The sequence below is a fragment of the Streptopelia decaocto genome (genome assembly GCF_964273445.1).
Source record: "Streptopelia decaocto genome assembly, chromosome: 1".
Lineage (NCBI taxonomy): Eukaryota > Metazoa > Chordata > Aves > Columbiformes > Columbidae > Streptopelia > Streptopelia decaocto.
In genome coordinates, this window is record NC_138663.1 from 72,777,048 (window position 1) to 72,796,694 (window position 19,647).

The window sequence follows — 19,647 nt, forward strand, 5'->3', positions numbered from 1 at the left end:
AGACATTCAGTTTTGGGTTACTGACTGAATATGGCATTTCAGATGCACACAAAAGGCTTTGGTAGGAGATTTAAACTCCCTTCGGGGACCAACAGCAGAACCACTGGCATAAACTGAGGACCACTGCAATTTAGTGAAGGAAATTGTGAAAATTAAAGTTGTTATGCAAGCGCAACACAGTAACAAATGAACAGTGTTAAATATGCCAGTTTTCTTGACTTTTTAAAATTGTTTGGCTAAAATCCTAAAAAAAAATCAAGTGCTTACATAGTAGATAAATACCAGAGGAGATGTTCAGTTTAAAGACTTTACAATAGCACAAGGGCTGCATTGTACCAAATTGGACTTGAGAAGCAGCCAAGATGAAATGGTATCATCTACATTTGCACTCAGTATATTCCAAATGACCACTAAGCTTGCTCCAATCAAAGCCGGGTGTAAGCAATCAACTTTATCATCAAATGTCATGCTCTATATTAAGCTGATTTGATCCCATTAGCAAGTTTAGAGAAGTGTCCCTGGTCTCAGAAAATGAGGAGGAAAACCCCCATATACGTTTTAGAAGAAAGAAGAAAAAAACATGGTGATTCTCTATTTGATGAGCAAACTTATCTTCCAAACTCAAAACCAAAAGCATTTTTCATCATGCTACAATAACACCATTCTATCCAAGACATTTAGTAAGAATGAAATAGCAATTTTTATTGTAGTTCAACAAACAAATGTAACAAATCATCCAAATTTTGAAGAAAAAAGAATAAAATTTAGACAGCTAATCTTTCAAAGCCATATCACCAGCCTTTTTAGATGTTAAAAAAGCAATATGCCTCATTAGGAATTGTTTAGGACCAAAATATATTTTAGGAACAGAAGTATTTTTTTGTCCTTGCACAAGAGTATAAGCACCCTATCAAGCACCCTTTGCTGTCACAAAGATGTCTAGAAACTAGACAATTCATCCCACTCAAACACCAGTACTTCTTGCTCAAAGAAAGAATAAAGAAACAATTCCATATTTAAGGCTCAACCAATCCTCCTCTCCTGAGCTGAAACAGGTACAGCAGTGAACATCTTTCCATCTTCAAAAGGCATTACCCATAATGAATACACCCTCCTTACCAGTCATGACACCATCCATCAAGTCAACTTGCAGGTCTGGAAGACTGAGTTCAGATTACCTGTAATAGTAATTACCTGTCTTCTGATTTAGAAGACACTCTTGTTCAATTTGATAGCTACATCTGAAAGGTGCTAAAAAGAGATTTTTACTTATGTGCAAAGTTGGAATCATTTTTTCTGAAGAGCTACCAAGAAAAAGCTGGAAGATGACTTGCAATACAATCACTTTCCGCTCCCTTCTGTCCATGAAATATACAAGAAGAAACAAGTGACAAGATAAATAAATGTGTGAGGCTGGGCTTTGAAAGACTGAGGAGATCTATGCCAATACACCACTACTGCAAATAGAAAGTAGAAGGTACTAAGACCTCTACAATTAAGGAAACTTTTCCAGTTTTGTCAGTACTATTTAAAACCACCGTTGAACTTGGAACCTGCAACATAAGTCTAACTTTCCTGGAATTAAAAATAAGAATTACTTTCTGGAGAGCAAAAGAAGGGGGCAGGGGACACCCTAAACTATCAGAGGAAAGACAGAGAAGAGATAGAGCTGCCAGACCAAAATGTAAGAAAAAAAAAAAGGTAATATTTTCTGGTTTCTGCACCACATGCATACCAACTAAGCACTCTACTGAGGAGTTCCATCTTTGCCTTTAAATCTGTGTCCAACGGCAAGACTCCTTGCCACAGGAGCACTAGTTTCTGTCCACACTTTTTTCCATAAGCCAGGACAAAATAACCAAAGGCAAAAAGTGGGGAGGGGGTGCCCCACATCCTAATCTTTACAGTCATCATTGAGCTGTGGTTTCAAAAAGAGAAAGTGGATGTTCAGAAAAATCTTACTTCCAATGCCAAACAGCTGACCACACTCTTAATATCGTTTTTCTGGAAGCCAAAAGGCCTATTATGCCTCTTATTTTAAAATGGAGGATTTTTGTTCCTTGCTCTTCAGGAATCAAAAATACAACCTGTTTTTTCTTTCTATAGTAGCTAAACTGCCCCATGCACACACTTGGAAAAACTGATGACACAAGCTATGCTCTCATCTCTAATGGAACCACCAAAGCATTTCTAAAATAAACAGCTTTTAGAATACACATTGGTCTTGGTTAGGATAAATTATAATGTAATTTTGTTCTACTTTTTCCTAATTATTTTACAAAACACATATGTTTGCAGGTTCAATATTCTAAAATAGATCTCGTGGCATTCTGTGCTGGTTTCTCTTCTAAATACAGTAGCTTCTGAAATGTGTGACACACTTCTCTGCTGTTGATTAATACAAACCCAAAAGGGAGTGGATGTGGATGTGTGGGGAAACACAGACGAATTACTTTTTAAAGGCTCCACAATTTTCCATAGCCCAAGGCACAGCTCTCTGCATGTTTTAAGAAAAAGCTTTTACTGAAAAAAAAGAGAGAAAGAGAGAAAAGAGAGAAAGAGAGAAAGAGAGAAAGAGAGAAAGAGAGAAAGAGAGAAAGAGAGAAAGAGAGAAAGAGAGAAAGAGAGAAAGAGAGAAAGAGAGAAAGAGAGAAAGAGAGAAAGAGAGAAAGAGAGAAAGAGAGAGAAAAGTAGTGCTTGGCAAGCCTTTTCAGCATACTACACATATGACATATGACATGGGATTCTGCTTGTGCCTTCTTTTTGCTTTGGAACTACAAGGGAGTTCATTACAGAGGACTCTTCACACCTTCGTAGTAATCACAGAAAAACACAGTGAGTAGGAAATACATTTCAGTTACTGAACAGTGTATCCCATCTCTGTTCCTGAGAGGATGGATATGTCCAATTTCCAGAAAGCGTCTTTTGGTAGGCAGCAGCTCTTGAAAGAGCACAGCACTGGAAAAAGAGTATTAGCTTATGAAGTAAGTATATTTGCTTACATGTTTAAAATATGTTCAACTTAACATGTCAACACTTCAGAAGAATTAAATGTATACCAGTACAGAGGTGTATTAGAAAGACAGAAGGTACACCGAAAATAAATTTTCTCACAAGGGCTTCAAAAACCATGCTCATCCCTTTGCATGTGAACAGAAGATAGAACATAGGGGTGGCAGAAGCAGAACCAAAAGATGCATAAACGCAGAAACACCGATCACAGTTTAAGAGACAAATCTGCTGCTGCTAGGGAGCAGATAGAAAGGATCTAAGTAATACTAAAAGGAAAAAAAAAAATCACAAGAGAGTGGAAGCAACAGAACTGAAGTTGAGAGGTTTAAAAACACTCCATGTGCAAAGAAGTATTTCAGAGGGAATGCTAGTCCCACAACTACGATCATGAGCAGACCAAGAAAAAAGCAACAGATCATAACCAACCCCTGAAAGGGAGACCCTACCTTAAAGGGTAAGGTCTTAGGACTAAAGAAAGGACAGAAATGGTCACTCACGCACTAGGCTGCAGCAGCATTCAAATTTTTCACCATAGTTTGAGCTAATAGCCTAGATAGTAGCTGCATGTTGCAAACAACAACATGTTTTCCAGAAGAAAACTGCACAGCAAAGAACTGTCAAGAAGATAGGATCATTTAATTAGTGTATGCCATAAATCAAACCAAAGAAAGGAAACTACTTGCTGCTGCAGAGACAGCGTCTTTGCAAAATGCATATGCTTTGAAGTACGTTCTGTTAACATTATACTCCTTGAAACTTTCTGAGAGCAGCAAGCCCTGGGCACTCTTTGCAAGCCCAACTACAGATCCAAACATTCAGGACAAGACAGGTAAGTTTCAACAGCTTTCAGTCCTGGAAACTTCCAGTTTCTTCTTGCTCTAAGATTTTAGCCAAAAGCTACAAAACAAAGGGGTATACAGCCAGTCAGGCAATGTTTTGAAGAACATCATTTGGAGATAGACAATCGTCCTCCTCAGATTATGGCTCTTGGGAGTTCGAACAGCAGCAGCAACTTCAGAAGAGCTCCTAGTACTCAAGGTTATAGGATTGCTAGCCTGAAACAAGTTCAGGAGCTGTGTTGACTAGAAGTTTAGAGGCAGTTTAAAAACACATTGTCTAATATATGTTAATTAATACTATTTTTAAATGCAACAGCATCTAGTATTAAAGATGGCAAAGGTAGCAACATTAAAAAAATCTTGGATCTGTTTAGAGGATCAAGCTTCTAAAAAAAGAAAGAGGAGGTATCGGTTCTTAAATCAAGAAGATGTTTATTAAATGTCTGAATTACATTCTGCAACTTCACAGATTTCAGAGATAGAAGTAACCACAAGCTTAATGAAATGAGTCTTCAGATCATCTGGTCTGGATAAACAGGTATAATGATACAAGGACTGAACACAAAATTTGACCAGGGCATTCCTTACACAGCTGACTTCCTTCTTTAATTAATTAACTATTTCTTAGCTCAGCCTGCCACAGAAAATACTTAATAAAAGTGTGTGTCATGAAGACACACTTAGGCATGCACCACAACACTGTTACTGCCCTTTCTTCCAAGTTCTGAGGCAACTTTTGTTATGCTGTCAAATGTTTTAAAAATGCATCAGTGCTTATAGTCTCAAAATCTCACTATGTTGAACTGCAAAATAGCTCTCCTCTGTTTCAAAAACTGCTTAGAAAGTGAATGGCCTGGCTTTCCGTCACGGATTAGATTCAGGAGTTGCTAAACTGAGGCCTTATAACCCACCCTTCCCAGGAAGCAGCACAGCAAACACTTCAGACATTCTCTCTTCTCCAACAGGAGATCCTTGTCTTCTACTGAACATCTCATGATTCGAGAAGTAGGGAAAAGTGGCAGGAAAACACCAAAAAGCTATGTCCTGCCTTTAAAGAAGTTTCCTTCATTTTCTTTAACTGGGAAATGGAGTTATGGCAGACAGAAGAGGAATTGCAAAAGGTCAACTACCAACAGCTGCTTCTAAAAAAGGAGCTCTGAGGAACTGCTCAGAATACGCTCAGATTTCCTCTGACAAAGCCTTCTCCCTTCGGAACTGCTGTGAGTATGGAGGAAGAAGCCAAAAGGCATCACACTTGGAAAGAGGTTCCATTCCTATTCCTCCTGAACTTTCCCTAAGGACTTTCTGAGCTTGGAGATGGAAAACTGGACTTTAAACATGAATGTGGGATCATGAACAGAGGAGGAATTGCCAATTCACCAAAAAAAAGGATTATAAAGATGTGCTTGCCCTCCTGTGATGGGTGAAAAGTACAAAACTCAACATGTTCTAGCTGAATGGAGTAGTGAGGCCCCCATGGGAGAGACTACAGCTCTGCCAATGGCCTTAAATCCAAATATTTGTCCTGGAAGTCCTCTCTCAGTCCTAACGGTTCATGGGAGCAACTGCAAAAATAACTTGTGGAATTCACTGAATACTAACTTAGAGGAACATTAGCTTATAAATTTCAGTGTACAATAAAAGGGAATAAAACCATGAATAAAAGTTTTGCCTGTAACCAAAACTCGCCTGGTTATTCAAAGAAAGATTTTCAATGCCTAAAAGCAGAATTTGACAGCAAAAAAGCTCAGCCAAGAGGAATAAACACACGTGGCATTCACTTTTTATTCAGTATAATATGAAGCCAGATGCTCTAGCTGATAGACAAGAAGGTAGGCAGGAATTAAATCATATTTTTAACTTTAGAAGTAAGAACAGCTTAATTTCAGTCATTTGTGAGTCCAGCAGTGAGCATAACCTCTTGGAAGAAGAATAGTTTGTATTTCAGCTCAGCCATATAGTGCTGTAACAGCTGCTTAGAAATGGTCGCTGTGCACTTTGTTAGCTGTGGCACAAGGGACCCAAATCTTTACAACAGAGTACTGGCTCTGTTGCAAATACCGCGGCTATGTACATTCATTTAAGCAATCCTAGTGGTATGTACTTCAGTGAGAGCTGAAGCACAGCTCCACATTTTCAATGAATTGCTGACAAAATATTTTTTCTACAGTCCAGCCAGAGAGGCATCCAAACCTTAGCTTTGACTTAATAATGAATTATTTCAAACCAGAAAGATTATATGCAATGACAAAACCGGACACCAAAGCAAGAGCAGCAATACTACAGAGTCCAAACTTATTCTAAACATATACTCAAAGCAACAATAACTATGTCTGTCCTTCACACACACGTTGCTTTCTTACCTCCCCCTCTGCACCAAGTAGACCAAAAATATTACATATATAAATATCATAATTTCTTTCAGGATGGAAATAACTTTAAAAAAAAAAAAAAACTAACATGAAAAAGAACATTTAAATTAACTTCAGAATGACAAATATTCTCACAGCAAGAAGAGATGAATACAAGGGAGAAGCAGAGAGTAAATGTGTTTCCTGAGATGGGACATATTAGAAACAGAGTATTAGAAGAACAAATGATGTGATGATCAAGAAACACATGGGAACAGGTACAAGATGAATCACAAAAAGGCTCTAGAGCTACAAAGACGGAGAAAAATCAGCTCCTTTCTAGTAAGGAATTATCTTTTTCACTTTCAAAGTAATGCTGTTTGAATACCTATTCGATGCTTGTTAGTGCATTGTTGCAATAACTTTTTTGTTTAGATTTTGCACTTTACCTATGTTGACTTGAAAACAGTGCCAACGTTATTGAAAGATTTCCATTTATAATTCAGTTCAAGATGATGTTATAAAATGCCAAGAAACTTACACTACAAACGCATTAGTTTTTCTTTCAGTTGGGAAAACTGATAGTAAGCTTTGAGACTTAACTAGACAACGTTTAAGTACTAGGAAAAACCCCATTCATAATATTTACTTAATGCCTGGAAGATATTAGATGCTTTTTTTTGTATATGCCCTGTACAAGGAACTCTGAATTCTGACAGCAATTAAGAGAGCAAACATTCTGCAACTGCCTTATGGCAGGACTAGGATTACTCTTTTCTACCCATCTCTTTTCCTTCAGCACAGTCTTCTATCCTGTATAGAAGTTTGCCCCTTTTTAATTTCAAGATTTTTCTGAAAAGTGACCCTTTCCCGCCCACAAACATCCATAAAGGATGTAAGACATTTTCACTGTAACATCAACAGAATGCACTTCAGACTAGAAAGATCAGGGAACTCGATAGTTGGCATTTATTCTGATGATGTGTTTATTCTCCAATTACCTTCAAAATATAAATTTAACACCATGACAGCATCTTCCAGCTTTCCCTGGCTTTCATATCTCAGTCAAAACAGATTTCAGCATGTCTTCAATACACAGGGAAAATGAAGGATAATCAAGATAATGATCTGAAAAGCAATATTTCATGTGTTTATATTGACAGATGCCACAACTAAAGACTCACTTTGTCACTTCTGAAATAGAAGTCTGATTGCCTGACCCTGAAACTTTGCTTTCTGAAAACTAGTTATGTCCCAAGCAAATTGATCTAGTTATATAAAAAGCCCAGCCACAAACAAATTTTGAAGTAATTCTTTTTCAGTACAAAAGCAAACTATTAAGTGACATTTACTTTTCATTCAATCATCTTAATTCTGTTTAGAGACTTTCTAAATAACTAGTAAAACCCCAACAATTGTTCCTAAATAAATTTTGAATTTAAACACGACCTTCAAAAGAATTCTACAAAAACATACAAACTATCCTTTTTTTCCCCATCATATAACAATTAAATGAATGTGTATTCTTGGTGATGCAGGGGAGAACTTTTCTCAAATGCATAACTGACAACAGTATTTACAGGAATGGCCATTAGCAAAACATACAAAAACTCGATGGAATAAAACCAGTGATTAGGTGCTTTTAAGGTATGAGAATGAAATGTGCAAGATTCACAAACAAAACGCGTTCTGTGTTTTGGTATAAAAATGATAGCATGTTGCACTAGACAAAAGGTGTTAAAAAAATAATTTTTTTTTTTAAAAAAGAAAACCCCCTACACTTTAAGTAGTACTCACAAGCATTAGTCACACAAGTCTTCCTAGCGTGACCCAGTAATCAAAGACTGTAAGACTATATTCTGCATTTACTTTATTTAAAAAATCTCCAAAAACCAGCATGCAAGTATAAATTAGTTTGCATTCTGTAACTCTGTTTCATTAAAAAAGGCCATGATTTTAAGACTTGTTTATATCCTCAACAAAAATATAGTCTTATTTTAGCAGAAATCAAAACAGTCAGTGAATGCATAATGAAAATTATCTCTGTACCAAACTACTAACTTCTAAATAGATCTTAATTTATTACTTAGCAGTGTCACAAACTTAGACATTTTAATACAAAGATTTACATTAGAAAAACACTTAAAGGTGTGTGTGGGGGCGGAGCCAGGAACCTAACAATACATACGACCACTCAGTCTCCAACTGCTCTTTGTAGACTTTTAGGACACGGAGAGTCACAGTCAAGTTCCCAGGATCCAGGAGTTCTCTCACTTTCTCTGAATTAAGGCAGTTGAACAGGACCATACAACAATAGGTAACAATTTTCTCATCATCGTATGTCAGGCACGTCCTTCAAGAGAAAAGAAGGAGTTAAGAGAATAAGTAAAAACTGAGTGAGGAAAAACAAGACTATCGGCATTCAGCTTGTTGAGTTCTTCTTTGCTGACTTTCAGAGAATCATGAGTTTGTCATTGTCTAAGAGGGACAGAAGTCATCTGCTTCTATCATCATAAGGTCTTTCTACACCCAGTGCTGACACGTGGGCGCCAAGAAACACACACAGAATGAGTATCAAACTGAATTAATGTGTCTTTGTTACTAGCTCAGTACGAAAAATGTTCCCAAACACATAAGACTTTCACGCGTCTGCACAAAATCATTTATGTAATATGTCATTACACACAAGTCATCAAACCTCGAGGAAGATAGTCTGGTGAGCTTAGGTGGCGGGCAAAAGGATCGGAAGACACAAAGATTGAGTCACTTTTGCAGATTCCATCTGATCCACAAATACTGACAGGTCTGCACAGCAGCAAAGTGAATAAGGGACAAGGTGTGTTCTTGGAAATTAGTATAAATACTTGAAAATATCTCTGAAATAAAGCTTATGTTTAAAGTTCAGCATTTGACACAGAGTTTTCTTCCAGTTTCTGTTATATGAAACCAATTTACTGTCAGCTTAGAACGAACGGGTTTTTAAAGGTCCTGACTAACAAAAAAAACATCTACAGGATATGGTCTCAACCGTCCCATTCTCCTCAAAGTTATTTTTCAAACCTTCATGGTGCTAGTAGAGGCACAACTACCATGTACAAAAGATTTGAATAAAACCACAGAAATTACATTATTAAAAAAACCCTCATCCATGCTTACAAGAAGAGATCTGGGAAAGCACACTTCCAAATGCTATTCTGGGAATCTCCGTTTCCTGCAGCAACGTTTCCAAGAAACTGGAGGCTACAACGAAGAGCTGAAAAAGAAAAAAAAACCCCAGAAAATATATTAATAGGAATTCAAAGAAACACTAATAAATTTCATATACAAGACAAACTGTTCAACATTACAGCTATACGCTACAGAATCCATCTCAAGCTTTGAGTGCCGTATTTCACTGCTACTGTACACAAACATTTGCATTTTCTCTTCTAATATAAATAATTTTATAAAGTAGTCTAGAATGATACCCACAACAAATCACTTTAAATCACTTTTTTTTCCTCAGTTAGACTTATATGAATATCGAACAGGTTATTAGTGATTAATAAGAACTCATCAACTCTGTCAAGGTTTAAGATGGGTTCAAATCAATGAAAGGCTGGAGCTACCTACAGTTAGCACAACCTGAAGCAGCCCCACACTGAACCACCACATGGCATTGGCCACTTTGCCTCTTCCAGATCTGAGGTGGCTTCCTTCCTTGGATTATATTAATGTAAATAGGCCGCCTGTCATCACCTCAACTCTGCGAAAGCAGCTCTGCCTGCTACCAAGAGAGCTCCCCAGGCACCCTCACTAGGCTGGCCAGAGACAGCTCGAAAATTTTTTTGCAAGAGAACTGAATCTGTTCCTTGCCACCCACATTAAATTTTATTTAGCTGGACAATCATTATATACTATGACGATGTGCTCAATACATTCTGATTTCTATCCCAGAAAAATTAAAGCCAGTACTCCAAGTAACTTGGTCTCCAATTTTAATGCTGAATTTAATATGGCAGATTTCTACTATAACTACAAAGGCTTTATTCCAGCCTCCTCTCAATATAGACTTAAAATAAGGGAAGACGATATTTCATCATACAGGTTAATTTCCTAGAGCCCACAAAAATATACAAATTAATGACAAACAAATGCATGAACCCACAGACCTTACAAAATTAGAACACTTTTTCTGGCACGATTGACAGCACTCCATAGTCCAGCACTTATTAATAGGTTGGCAAAGAAAGTTAAAATTAAACTAACAGATAGTACAACAGCTGCCTATTACAAATGGAGGTGGCTGATATTGCCAGGTTCTGAAAATACAAAATTAGGCCTCTTTGAAAGGTGCTGTGCCAGCTGGCAGACAGATTTCCTACAGAGGTCTGGGCATACATCCTCTTGGGAACAATAAGAAAGCAAATCTAAAACAAGGTCACTTGGGCTTAGGGAACAGTAACTTTTTTTCCATATACATTTTTAAAGTCCAAAATATATATATGTCCTCTCTACACTGCATTTTGAATAATCTTCTCCTTTATGCTTCAGTTCCTAAGATCTGTTTTCTTTCCCTGCACACCTGCACTTTTTTATTGTTTTCTGCCCATCATTATTCTTCTGCTTCTCCCGTCCATCTGGTTCCCACCCTGCTGACTTAGAATTTTTCTGAAGGACAGCAAGCATGGGCATGCTACTTTTCTAGCAGATATTTTATGGAAACACTTCCCTGCTAGGAAAAAAAAAAAAAAAAAGGGAGTAAATCCTAGGAACAGGATATTATTTCTCTTGGTGAACTCCCTACCTGCTATGAGAAAGATCTCTCAAAGAGACAAAGTTCGTTGATTATACTCCGATCTTTATTTGAAATTTGCTCGACCCTTTTCAGCTATCAATTACACTTAGGTTGTTTAAGCTATGAAAAAAATACTACACATTTGCAGCACAAAAATAAATATCTACAAGTTCTCCATTGATTAATGGAGAACTGGGGTCTTAATACTTGTGAAAGCAATCAACACTATACTTGTCTGGTTGTGATGTCTTGAACAAGTATGATGGATCCACGAAAACGTTACGATTTTGTAGATGTACCATGGAAAAAAAAGTTTAATTTGTAAGTGCTTGTTTTTAACCACTAATGTTTAACATTTTTCATTTAATTAGAGGACATAAATCAATATATGGGCAAGAAGATAATCTACAAGACAGTAGCAACTGTATCTGTTCACAACTAAGCAGAAAAAGAGGATGTCTTGATAATACAACATTTCGCCATGCAAATAAACTCATGTGATGAATCTCAACAATTCAAAAGGAAGATGTGATCCTACAGACACCTGGGAATTGAGCTATGTCAGGAGTACAGATGACACACAAGACCTAGCTCACAATTTGCAATTTGTCCAACCAATTCATGTGCTCTGTCTTGAGTACAATACAACTGCTGCACCACTTCTGCAGTGCCTGAACTCCTTTTCCCTACCAAAAAAAAAAAGTAATTTGTATTACAAAAAAACATAACTCATTTCAGAGTACTTAGTGTGATGCCAAATCAATTACACATACCAAATACAGTTTGTGTACTGGAGCATGAATAATCATGTTTTGGCTTCTGTGATCACAGATCTACCTTTCAGAAGCCAGATCTGTTTGGAGCTGATGGGATTCACCTGACTAAGTTGAACAACAAGCTGGTCACACTTACAGGGCAAGACCCCACCTGGAGTACTGTGTCCAGCTCTAGGGTCCGCAGTACAAGGACATGGACCTGTTAGAGCTTTTTCCAGAGGATGCCATGAAGATGATCAGAAGGCTGGAACACCTCTCCTATGAAGACAGGCTGTGAGAGTTGGGGTTGTTCAGCCTGGAGAAGTCTCCAGGTAGACCTTATTGCAGACTTTCGATATATAAAGGGGACTTATAAAAATGATGGAGATAGACTTTTTACCAGGGCCTGTAGAGACAGGACAAGGAGAAACAGTTTTAAACTGAAAAAGGGTAAGTTTAGATTGGCTACAAGTAAGGTATTTTTTATTATGAAGGTGGTGAGACATTGGAACAGGCTGCTCAGTGAGGTGGTAGATGCCCCATCATTGTGAGTGTTCAAGACCATGTTGGATGGGGCTTTGAGCAACCTGGTTCAGTGGAAGGTGTCCCTGCTTATGGCAGGGGGTTGGAACTAGATGATCTTTAAAGGTCCCTTCCAACCCAAACCATGCTATGATTCTTTGTGTCATGGTCCAGTAGTCACAGATGGAAAGCCAATAATGAAGAGGGGCAAACACAAAAGTGATTGAAAATTGATCCTCATGGGCCCCTTACAACTTGAGATATTCTATGATTCTGTGAAAAGTTATTAGAGCACCACCACTGGACAGGCTCTTCACAGCATGTTCCGTGAAACACATGACAGTACTATATGGCATAACCATGTGGTTATGCTAAAACAAACACCCCACTCCACCCCCTCCAACACACACAAACAAACAAAACCCCACAAACCCATAAGAGCACCTGGCAGTCTTGCAGTATGCACATATCTCATATGCAGTGTTTTTCTCCAAAGATGATTCCATACAAAACATACTAGCCTAGCACCAAGCTACTAAGTGATAGTGCATTTTGATAAGAGCATAGAAAATCTATAGTTTTGTATTTACGCTTTAAAAAAGAAACCTCAAAAAAAAATCCAACTAGAGCTGTTCATTCACAGCAGGGTATGCATGTGTTAAAAATGCAAATGCTCCAATAAAAGTATTGCATTCCCAACTATGGAAGTCTCTTCTTAACATTCAATTTCCACTTTTCTCTTTTTTGTTTTACCTCTATTGGACTTGACAGCTGTAGCATATGATTCAACTAAGCTTAGAAACCTGTAGAATACAGAAACTGCTTTTCTCCTCTCCAACAATTTTGCTGTCCTTACAGCAACAGCAAGAAAATTTAGAAGCCAATTAAGACAGACTTTAGAAGCTGATTAAGACAGGCTTCATTGCACAGTATACCAGCTGAAGCCATTTTGCCATCCATTCAATATGCCGTGTGCTTTCTGAAAATGGAAAGAAAAGACAGCAGGACTATTTCACGTTTCCCCTGAAAACTTACAGATCTCTATGAAACTAAAAATAATTGTCAACCACTCTTTCCAGCTGCATTAACTAGTATTTGGGAAATATTACTCATAACAATTATAAAAACTTATGTCTTTTCCATAGGACTGATTTATTTAACATCTTAAGTTCATTCCCTAGCTGTTGGTATCTATAAGCACTGCCGTTAACAAATAATTCCGTAGCTATCGGCACAGCTAAATTTTAATTAAAAAGAAAAATGTTACACTGTGTGTGGTCAACAAGACTATTTTTAACCTGATGGTCAACCACTGTGAAATTACATGTACTAAGATGTAACTTGTGATACACTGATCAACCTTAGAGCAGAAGAAATTTTTCCCCCCATTGAGATTTCAATGGTTCCTGTAAAAGCAGGATGTTCTTTAGTAAATGCAAATACTCAGATTACATGTTGCTTTCATAACCAGCCTGCAGTGGGTTATGGTGAATTTTCTAGGTTCTAAAAAAACAACCGCTTTATACAACAGGGCAACACGTAAAGGAGAAACACTCTCTTCCTGATGAGTTTTGGTAACTAAATGTTTGTCTACATGTAAACTGATCTTTTAGAGTCACTAAATGCCACCCATGCAAAAGATGACACAGCTGCTATTGCTTTCTGGTCCTCCACAAGGATGGCTCAAATGCGTTCCCGCAGTTCAGTACCTTCAAGATCGCAGCTTCACTTGTTCCTTTCAGTCTCTTATGATCACACAGTAACTGAACCACGCTCAAGCGCACCCTTTTCATTTGACAATTCCATTGTAGTACTACCCAGACGGTTGGCAGGACACACATGAGCCTTGCATAGGCCTGGCCCTAGTCATGCTCTTCCCGAAGATGTTAATTTCATGCAGTGTCATTTGCAGAATCAGACTGTGTATTACACTATAACTTAAATCCTTGAAGTTAGTAGGACAAAGACTTCAAGCATTATGATTTAAAAATGCAATACATTGTTTCCTTCTGCTCAGCATGGTTAAGTGATACTATTTTTAAAAAAATTTAAAAAGATAAATAAAGTTCCAACACTAAAGCTAGAAGAGTTTATTGCTGGTAAGTCTCTATAACAAGATTAACTGTAATTTCTCCCCCCAGTATCTTTCCTGGTTAGATTGTTACATTTAACCATTATGCTATATTTTACTGTAGTGTATATTATTTAAATGTTTATATTCATAAACATTTTTATGTCTTCCTTACAGAACATGAGTTTTTTCCTGGTGGATAATCAGACTTACCTTTCACATTCCTACTACAATTTCTCTAGTCAAGAACAGAAGCCCAGGAACTTGCTCACCAGTCACCTTGAAAAACCTTGACCTCAGCTGCAGAGACTTAAAACAGTCATAGGAGGTTTCCATTTTTCTTATTTGGGGCAGCACAGAAAGAGTTATAAGTACAATCCTTTGCCTTTACTGGAGTTACACAGAGATATAAAACTAATCCAGTCAAAGCATGTATGAAGCTGTACAACATCACTTATCAGACTGCAAACATAAGGCTAGCAAACTTGCATATCTCTCTTTAATGCTTTGGTAACCATTAACTGTGAATGAAAGATATAGCTGGTGTGACCCCCTCTACACTGGGGGCGTGCACAAAGGTTTACAACTACTGAGACCAAATCACAGCCTCCTGACAGCCTGTACACCTTAAAGCTGTCTGTGAGCTTTGCCAATCTAAATTGTGGACCGCCAGCCATTATACAGACCACCAGCCATTATAGAGACCACCTTCGGTTGTTTGTAAACAATGGCAGAATGTTTTGTGATATATTGCTATCCCCAGAAAAATAAAACATTCAACTCAGCATAAGGTGTAGACCTCTATAACTATGAAACGTTAGTTACAACCACTATCATCCGGTCACTGACTTGTTTCCTTGTGGCTGCAAGTTAAAGCAACTTCCAGTCATAAAAAGAGTTATTTGCCTCTTCACCACCATGAATCATACCACAACTACTGATGAAAATGTATTTTCCTTGGAAAACAGTCTGTCTAGACTACTCGAATGTACAATACATATATGGGCTGTGTCATTTAAAGTTATTAAAACAGTGCTTAGTATTTTATTTCTGTAAATAAAATGAACGTCTAGCTACCGATTATATTTCCGCCTTGATCATACTGCACTTGCTGCAGTGCAGACTAGTAACCCATTTTTTACCATCTGTGGAACAGCAAGAATGTTGTGTTTAATAAGTTTCTGTTCCCACTCCTCATCTCCTCTGCCTCCAAAAGAAAGTAACACTCTTAATTATTTTTCTTTCCTTTCAGAAATGCCAAGGAGAATTTGACTCAAAGACAAGAAAAATGCCCACCACACTACTAAAAATGTGGAGTTACAAGTGAAGCTTGTTACTTCCAGTTACAAGCTGGAAGAAACCATAAGACCGTTCATCAAAGTAGCCTCTGATGCAAATTAAATTCTAATAAGATCTCATAATAGTAGATTAAAAAAAATATATATATTTGTGCGTTTATTCGGAAAGAATCAGTTTGACAGCCCACCGCCTGACATGGGATCAGTTTCATAGTGATATCGATTCATACAGCAGTAGCAATGTTTATTAAATACAGCTAGCAGGCCTGTTCTCTTTATCTTCTGGTATTTTAATTGCATCATTTTATTCTTAGAAAGTAAACACCATAAGTGTGTTCACATCCTTAATAAATTATCTATTAAAGTCTAAAGGCATAACAAATGGGGCTACTGTTATATCCCCACAAGCAGCAAAAACACATGCCTGAGATTATTCTCCTATGTGAAGTAAAACACGTAAATGCTTGCAGATTTGGGAACTGCACTTATAAGCTTCCTGCATGTGTTAGGATGTAAAATCTTTTTCTTCAATCAACCTAAAAGTTGAGGCTAAATCTAACAGACAATGTCTCTTTAAAGACCCAGCTCTAGCAAAATCAGCAAGTTTGAAGTACTGGGGAGTCTCAACCTGGACTTAAACCATGCCAGGAAACCAAGAAAAATAACAGAAAGGACTGGCCACCCACTACGCGTTATTCGTGGTATCTAACCATATGACAGACTACTACATGATACTTTGTCCAGGTCTAAAAAAGAAAAAAAAAAGTTATTAACATGTAAAACACTAACCAAGATTATAGCAAATTTCTCCAATTATATCTGATGATGGTATATTGTGGCTGTTGTTTCATTTCAACCAAAATTTCCACTGAAGTGCTTATATTTTCCCTAGAAAAGCTAAATTATCTTTTTCTGGAAGTCTGTGGAAAGGATATCAGACCTTTTTTTTTCCCCTTGGACCATTTATATTCTGTATCCAGCTAATAATGGATCACAGTCCTTTTGCAATAGACAAATAAACTTACATTTAGTTACATCCACATTAATCCAGAGCAACAGCTTTAGTGTCTGTGGTTTTGGGCACTACCATTTGTTTTTATTTATTTTTTATATCTATAAAGGCAGCTTGCCTCTTCTCATTGGCTTGTTACAGTCCTTTCCATACTACACATGATGTATATCCAGAGTGTGGAAGAAAGGAAAAGACCTGAATGTCTCCTGGTATAAATCTTGTAACTTTTCCTTTCTACACTGGCAATATTCCCTAAAATTCTCACTGAAAAGTGAAGGATAGGCACAAGGCATTTCTCTCCCAGTCCATACCTGCTAGCAGAACGGAAAAAAAAAATCTTGTAGCCTGTGTTTGGAATGCCCCAGTTACAGATAGTCCCTTTTCCATCAGAACAATGCTCATGTAACTGGAGAATCTGAAAGTTGTGTCACAATGGCAATGATAACCAAAAGGCTGGAAGAATGCCATAGTGGACATCTACATAATTATAACTGCCTGGATTTCGATCCAAACAAGCAACAGTTTATCCGAAAAGAAGCAGATGCCTCACATTATTCTCTTTGCCTGGATCTTCCTCCAGTTCCTTTCCACTCCCTTCTATCTTCACTTTCTCTGGGGGAAGAACCACAGCATTCTTGGGCCTCTGTGGTAGACTCTTTAGTAGAAGCATTTTCTCTCGGTACAGGTGAAAATAGCTAAATTTCTTCTCCCTAGACTAAATTTAGGATGTTCTGTCTTTAGGAAACTCTCCGCATTAAAAGGTTTGTTTGACCCACTCTTTCCACCTTGATCTCACGATTCTGACGCCACTGCTAGGGAAAAAAAAAACAACCTAGAACATAACAAGAACATAATCTAATCTTTACAATTATTTGTCCTTTATCTCTTCTCTTCCATCACACCCATAAGACAGAAAAGAAGCATGCGACCTGCACTATATTATTGCAAATAAACACAGGATCTATTACCGACAGTAAATAATTGGCAAACCTGATTGATACCTGCCCTTTTCTGGCCAAAGCCTAGCAGCAAGTTATGAGATACAGGCTGGTTTCTCTTCCTGCCTTTGATGTAGAGGAAAGATAGAAACAGCCACCAAGCAGCTGCTGCAAGGGAAGATGAAGGCATGATGGCTCTGCCCACACCAGAGCTGCCCTGTGCAGCTGCCGATTCAGCACACAATGTCAGAGCAAAGTAAAAATACTACAGCCTTCACATCAAAAGAAAAAGACAGGGAACAGTAATTTTTTTTTTTCACCACACCTTTACAGTCCACCAATGGTGACCATCTTAAATCTACATGTATTTCAGCAAGTTTTGATTCACATATGTTTATGTAGATTAGAAACCTGCCTTGTTATGAATCTTGTTGACATTATTTGCTGGTAGAGTAGGGGACAGTAAAGAGTAAGGAAGGAAGGAAGGAAGGAAAGGGCTTACAGAACACTGTATTTAAAGGTCCAGAGAAATATAGGCATTACTGTTCATGTCAAGCCTCAACCAAAGTAACCAGAAGACATTCTAATTAAATAGACATCAGCAAACTCTCATTTCCTTTGTGCTCCAAGTGGATATCAGTCCACATTATAAAACCACTATGCATATGTCATAAATCAGCAGCATCTTGGCAGGCTGTACTAGAAAGCCTCCAAATCACAAGAGCAGGAAAAAAACAAAGCAGCTGTACACGCTGCCTAAAAGCAGTACCAGCAGTGAAAAAAGACAAACCTACAAGGCAGCCCGCTGACCTACTAACTGTTGTAACTTAAGGATATTAGCTCAGGTTACTCTTCTCCTAGAAGTAACAAAATTATTTATATGGTCTCTGAGACAGTCATTGCTTGTCTCCCAGTCCAGCAATCAAGAAATTTCTCCATTATAAAGGGTAGTTTTGATCAGCAGTGCAACAATGTGCTGTTGTAAAGCACAAGGTTTCTGTCACTATTTGGAAGTCTGCTTCCAATGCCATCCATGTCAATGGCATCACACAGGTGAACCTCACTAGGCAGGATCCCACCGGTAGTTCAAACTGTACCTCAACAAGCCACTGCAATGATACACTTTTATACTCACAGTCTATGGTAAATGAAGTAATTCAGGTCAGCACAGCTTAAATCAGTCAGAAGCAATAGGACTCAAGGAGAGAACCAAGATAAAGGTAGTAAAAAAACCCCACTATCAAGAACCACTGGATTCAGGCTCAGCAGGACATTTAGACCAGAGTCAGGAAAAGTTTTTTAAATAAGAGGGGAGGCTTCCACAGGACTAACATGGAATAAACTGAGCAAGCTGGAGTTTATTCAGACACAAGATCCTACAACTACCATTGTCTGTGGTATCAAGGGTCTAGTAATGATGATCCAGGCCCTGTTGGAAGTTTGAAGCCCCACTCTTTCCTCCTTTTTTTAATCCCCAGTAAGACAAGAAAATGTTACATTTAAATAGTGTCCCCGGTCCTAAAGCTGCCCTTCTTCACTGGATCTGAACTTGCATGTGTAAAGTATCCGTATTAATACCGGAAGTGAGAGCCAAGCCATGTGCACGAACACAGATGCATCAGGCTGAAAACAATGTTAACACTGGCATTCACTCAAAATAACAGTTACTGTTGTATCACAAAAATATAGTTTACTGCATTAACCAGGCAGGGGACAGTTAGTTGTGCCTGTGCGCACTGCACAAGATCCAACATGTGAGAATTTCAGTGCATGAAGCAAGAGTAAACCATTGCAGACAGGGACAACACTATACACACAAGAACTAAAGAGAATTCAGTGTTTGCTAACTCAGGACAATTCATCAGTTTGACCTGTTTTAGTCCAAGTTTGGCTCTTTTCCTTCTGTGAACAGCTGAAAGAGGTATAAAAGTTGGCTCCCTATTTTGCAGCTTCTGAAAAAAAGGCCAAAGAACAAAGACCTGGAACAATGACCTGAACTAAAGCCCACCCAAGCCAGAGTTCCCACAGCCTTTAATGGATTTTGGACCAAACTATGAGGACCCAAAAAAACC

At 37.9% G+C, this 19,647-nt stretch overlaps 1 protein-coding gene across 1 annotated transcript in view; it reads right to left on the bottom strand.

Moving 5' to 3' along the window:
• ATXN10 (ataxin 10) overlaps positions 1–19,647 on the bottom strand; it is a 105,268-nt gene that overhangs the window by 66,756 nt on the left and 18,865 nt on the right. The window contains exons 4-5 of the mRNA XM_082076339.1: positions 9,359–9,455; positions 8,391–8,555 (exon numbers count right to left, since the gene is read on the bottom strand). Coding sequence (XP_081932465.1) covers positions 8,391–8,555; positions 9,359–9,455 — 262 coding nt within the window. The remainder of the gene's footprint in view (positions 1–8,390; positions 8,556–9,358; positions 9,456–19,647) is intronic.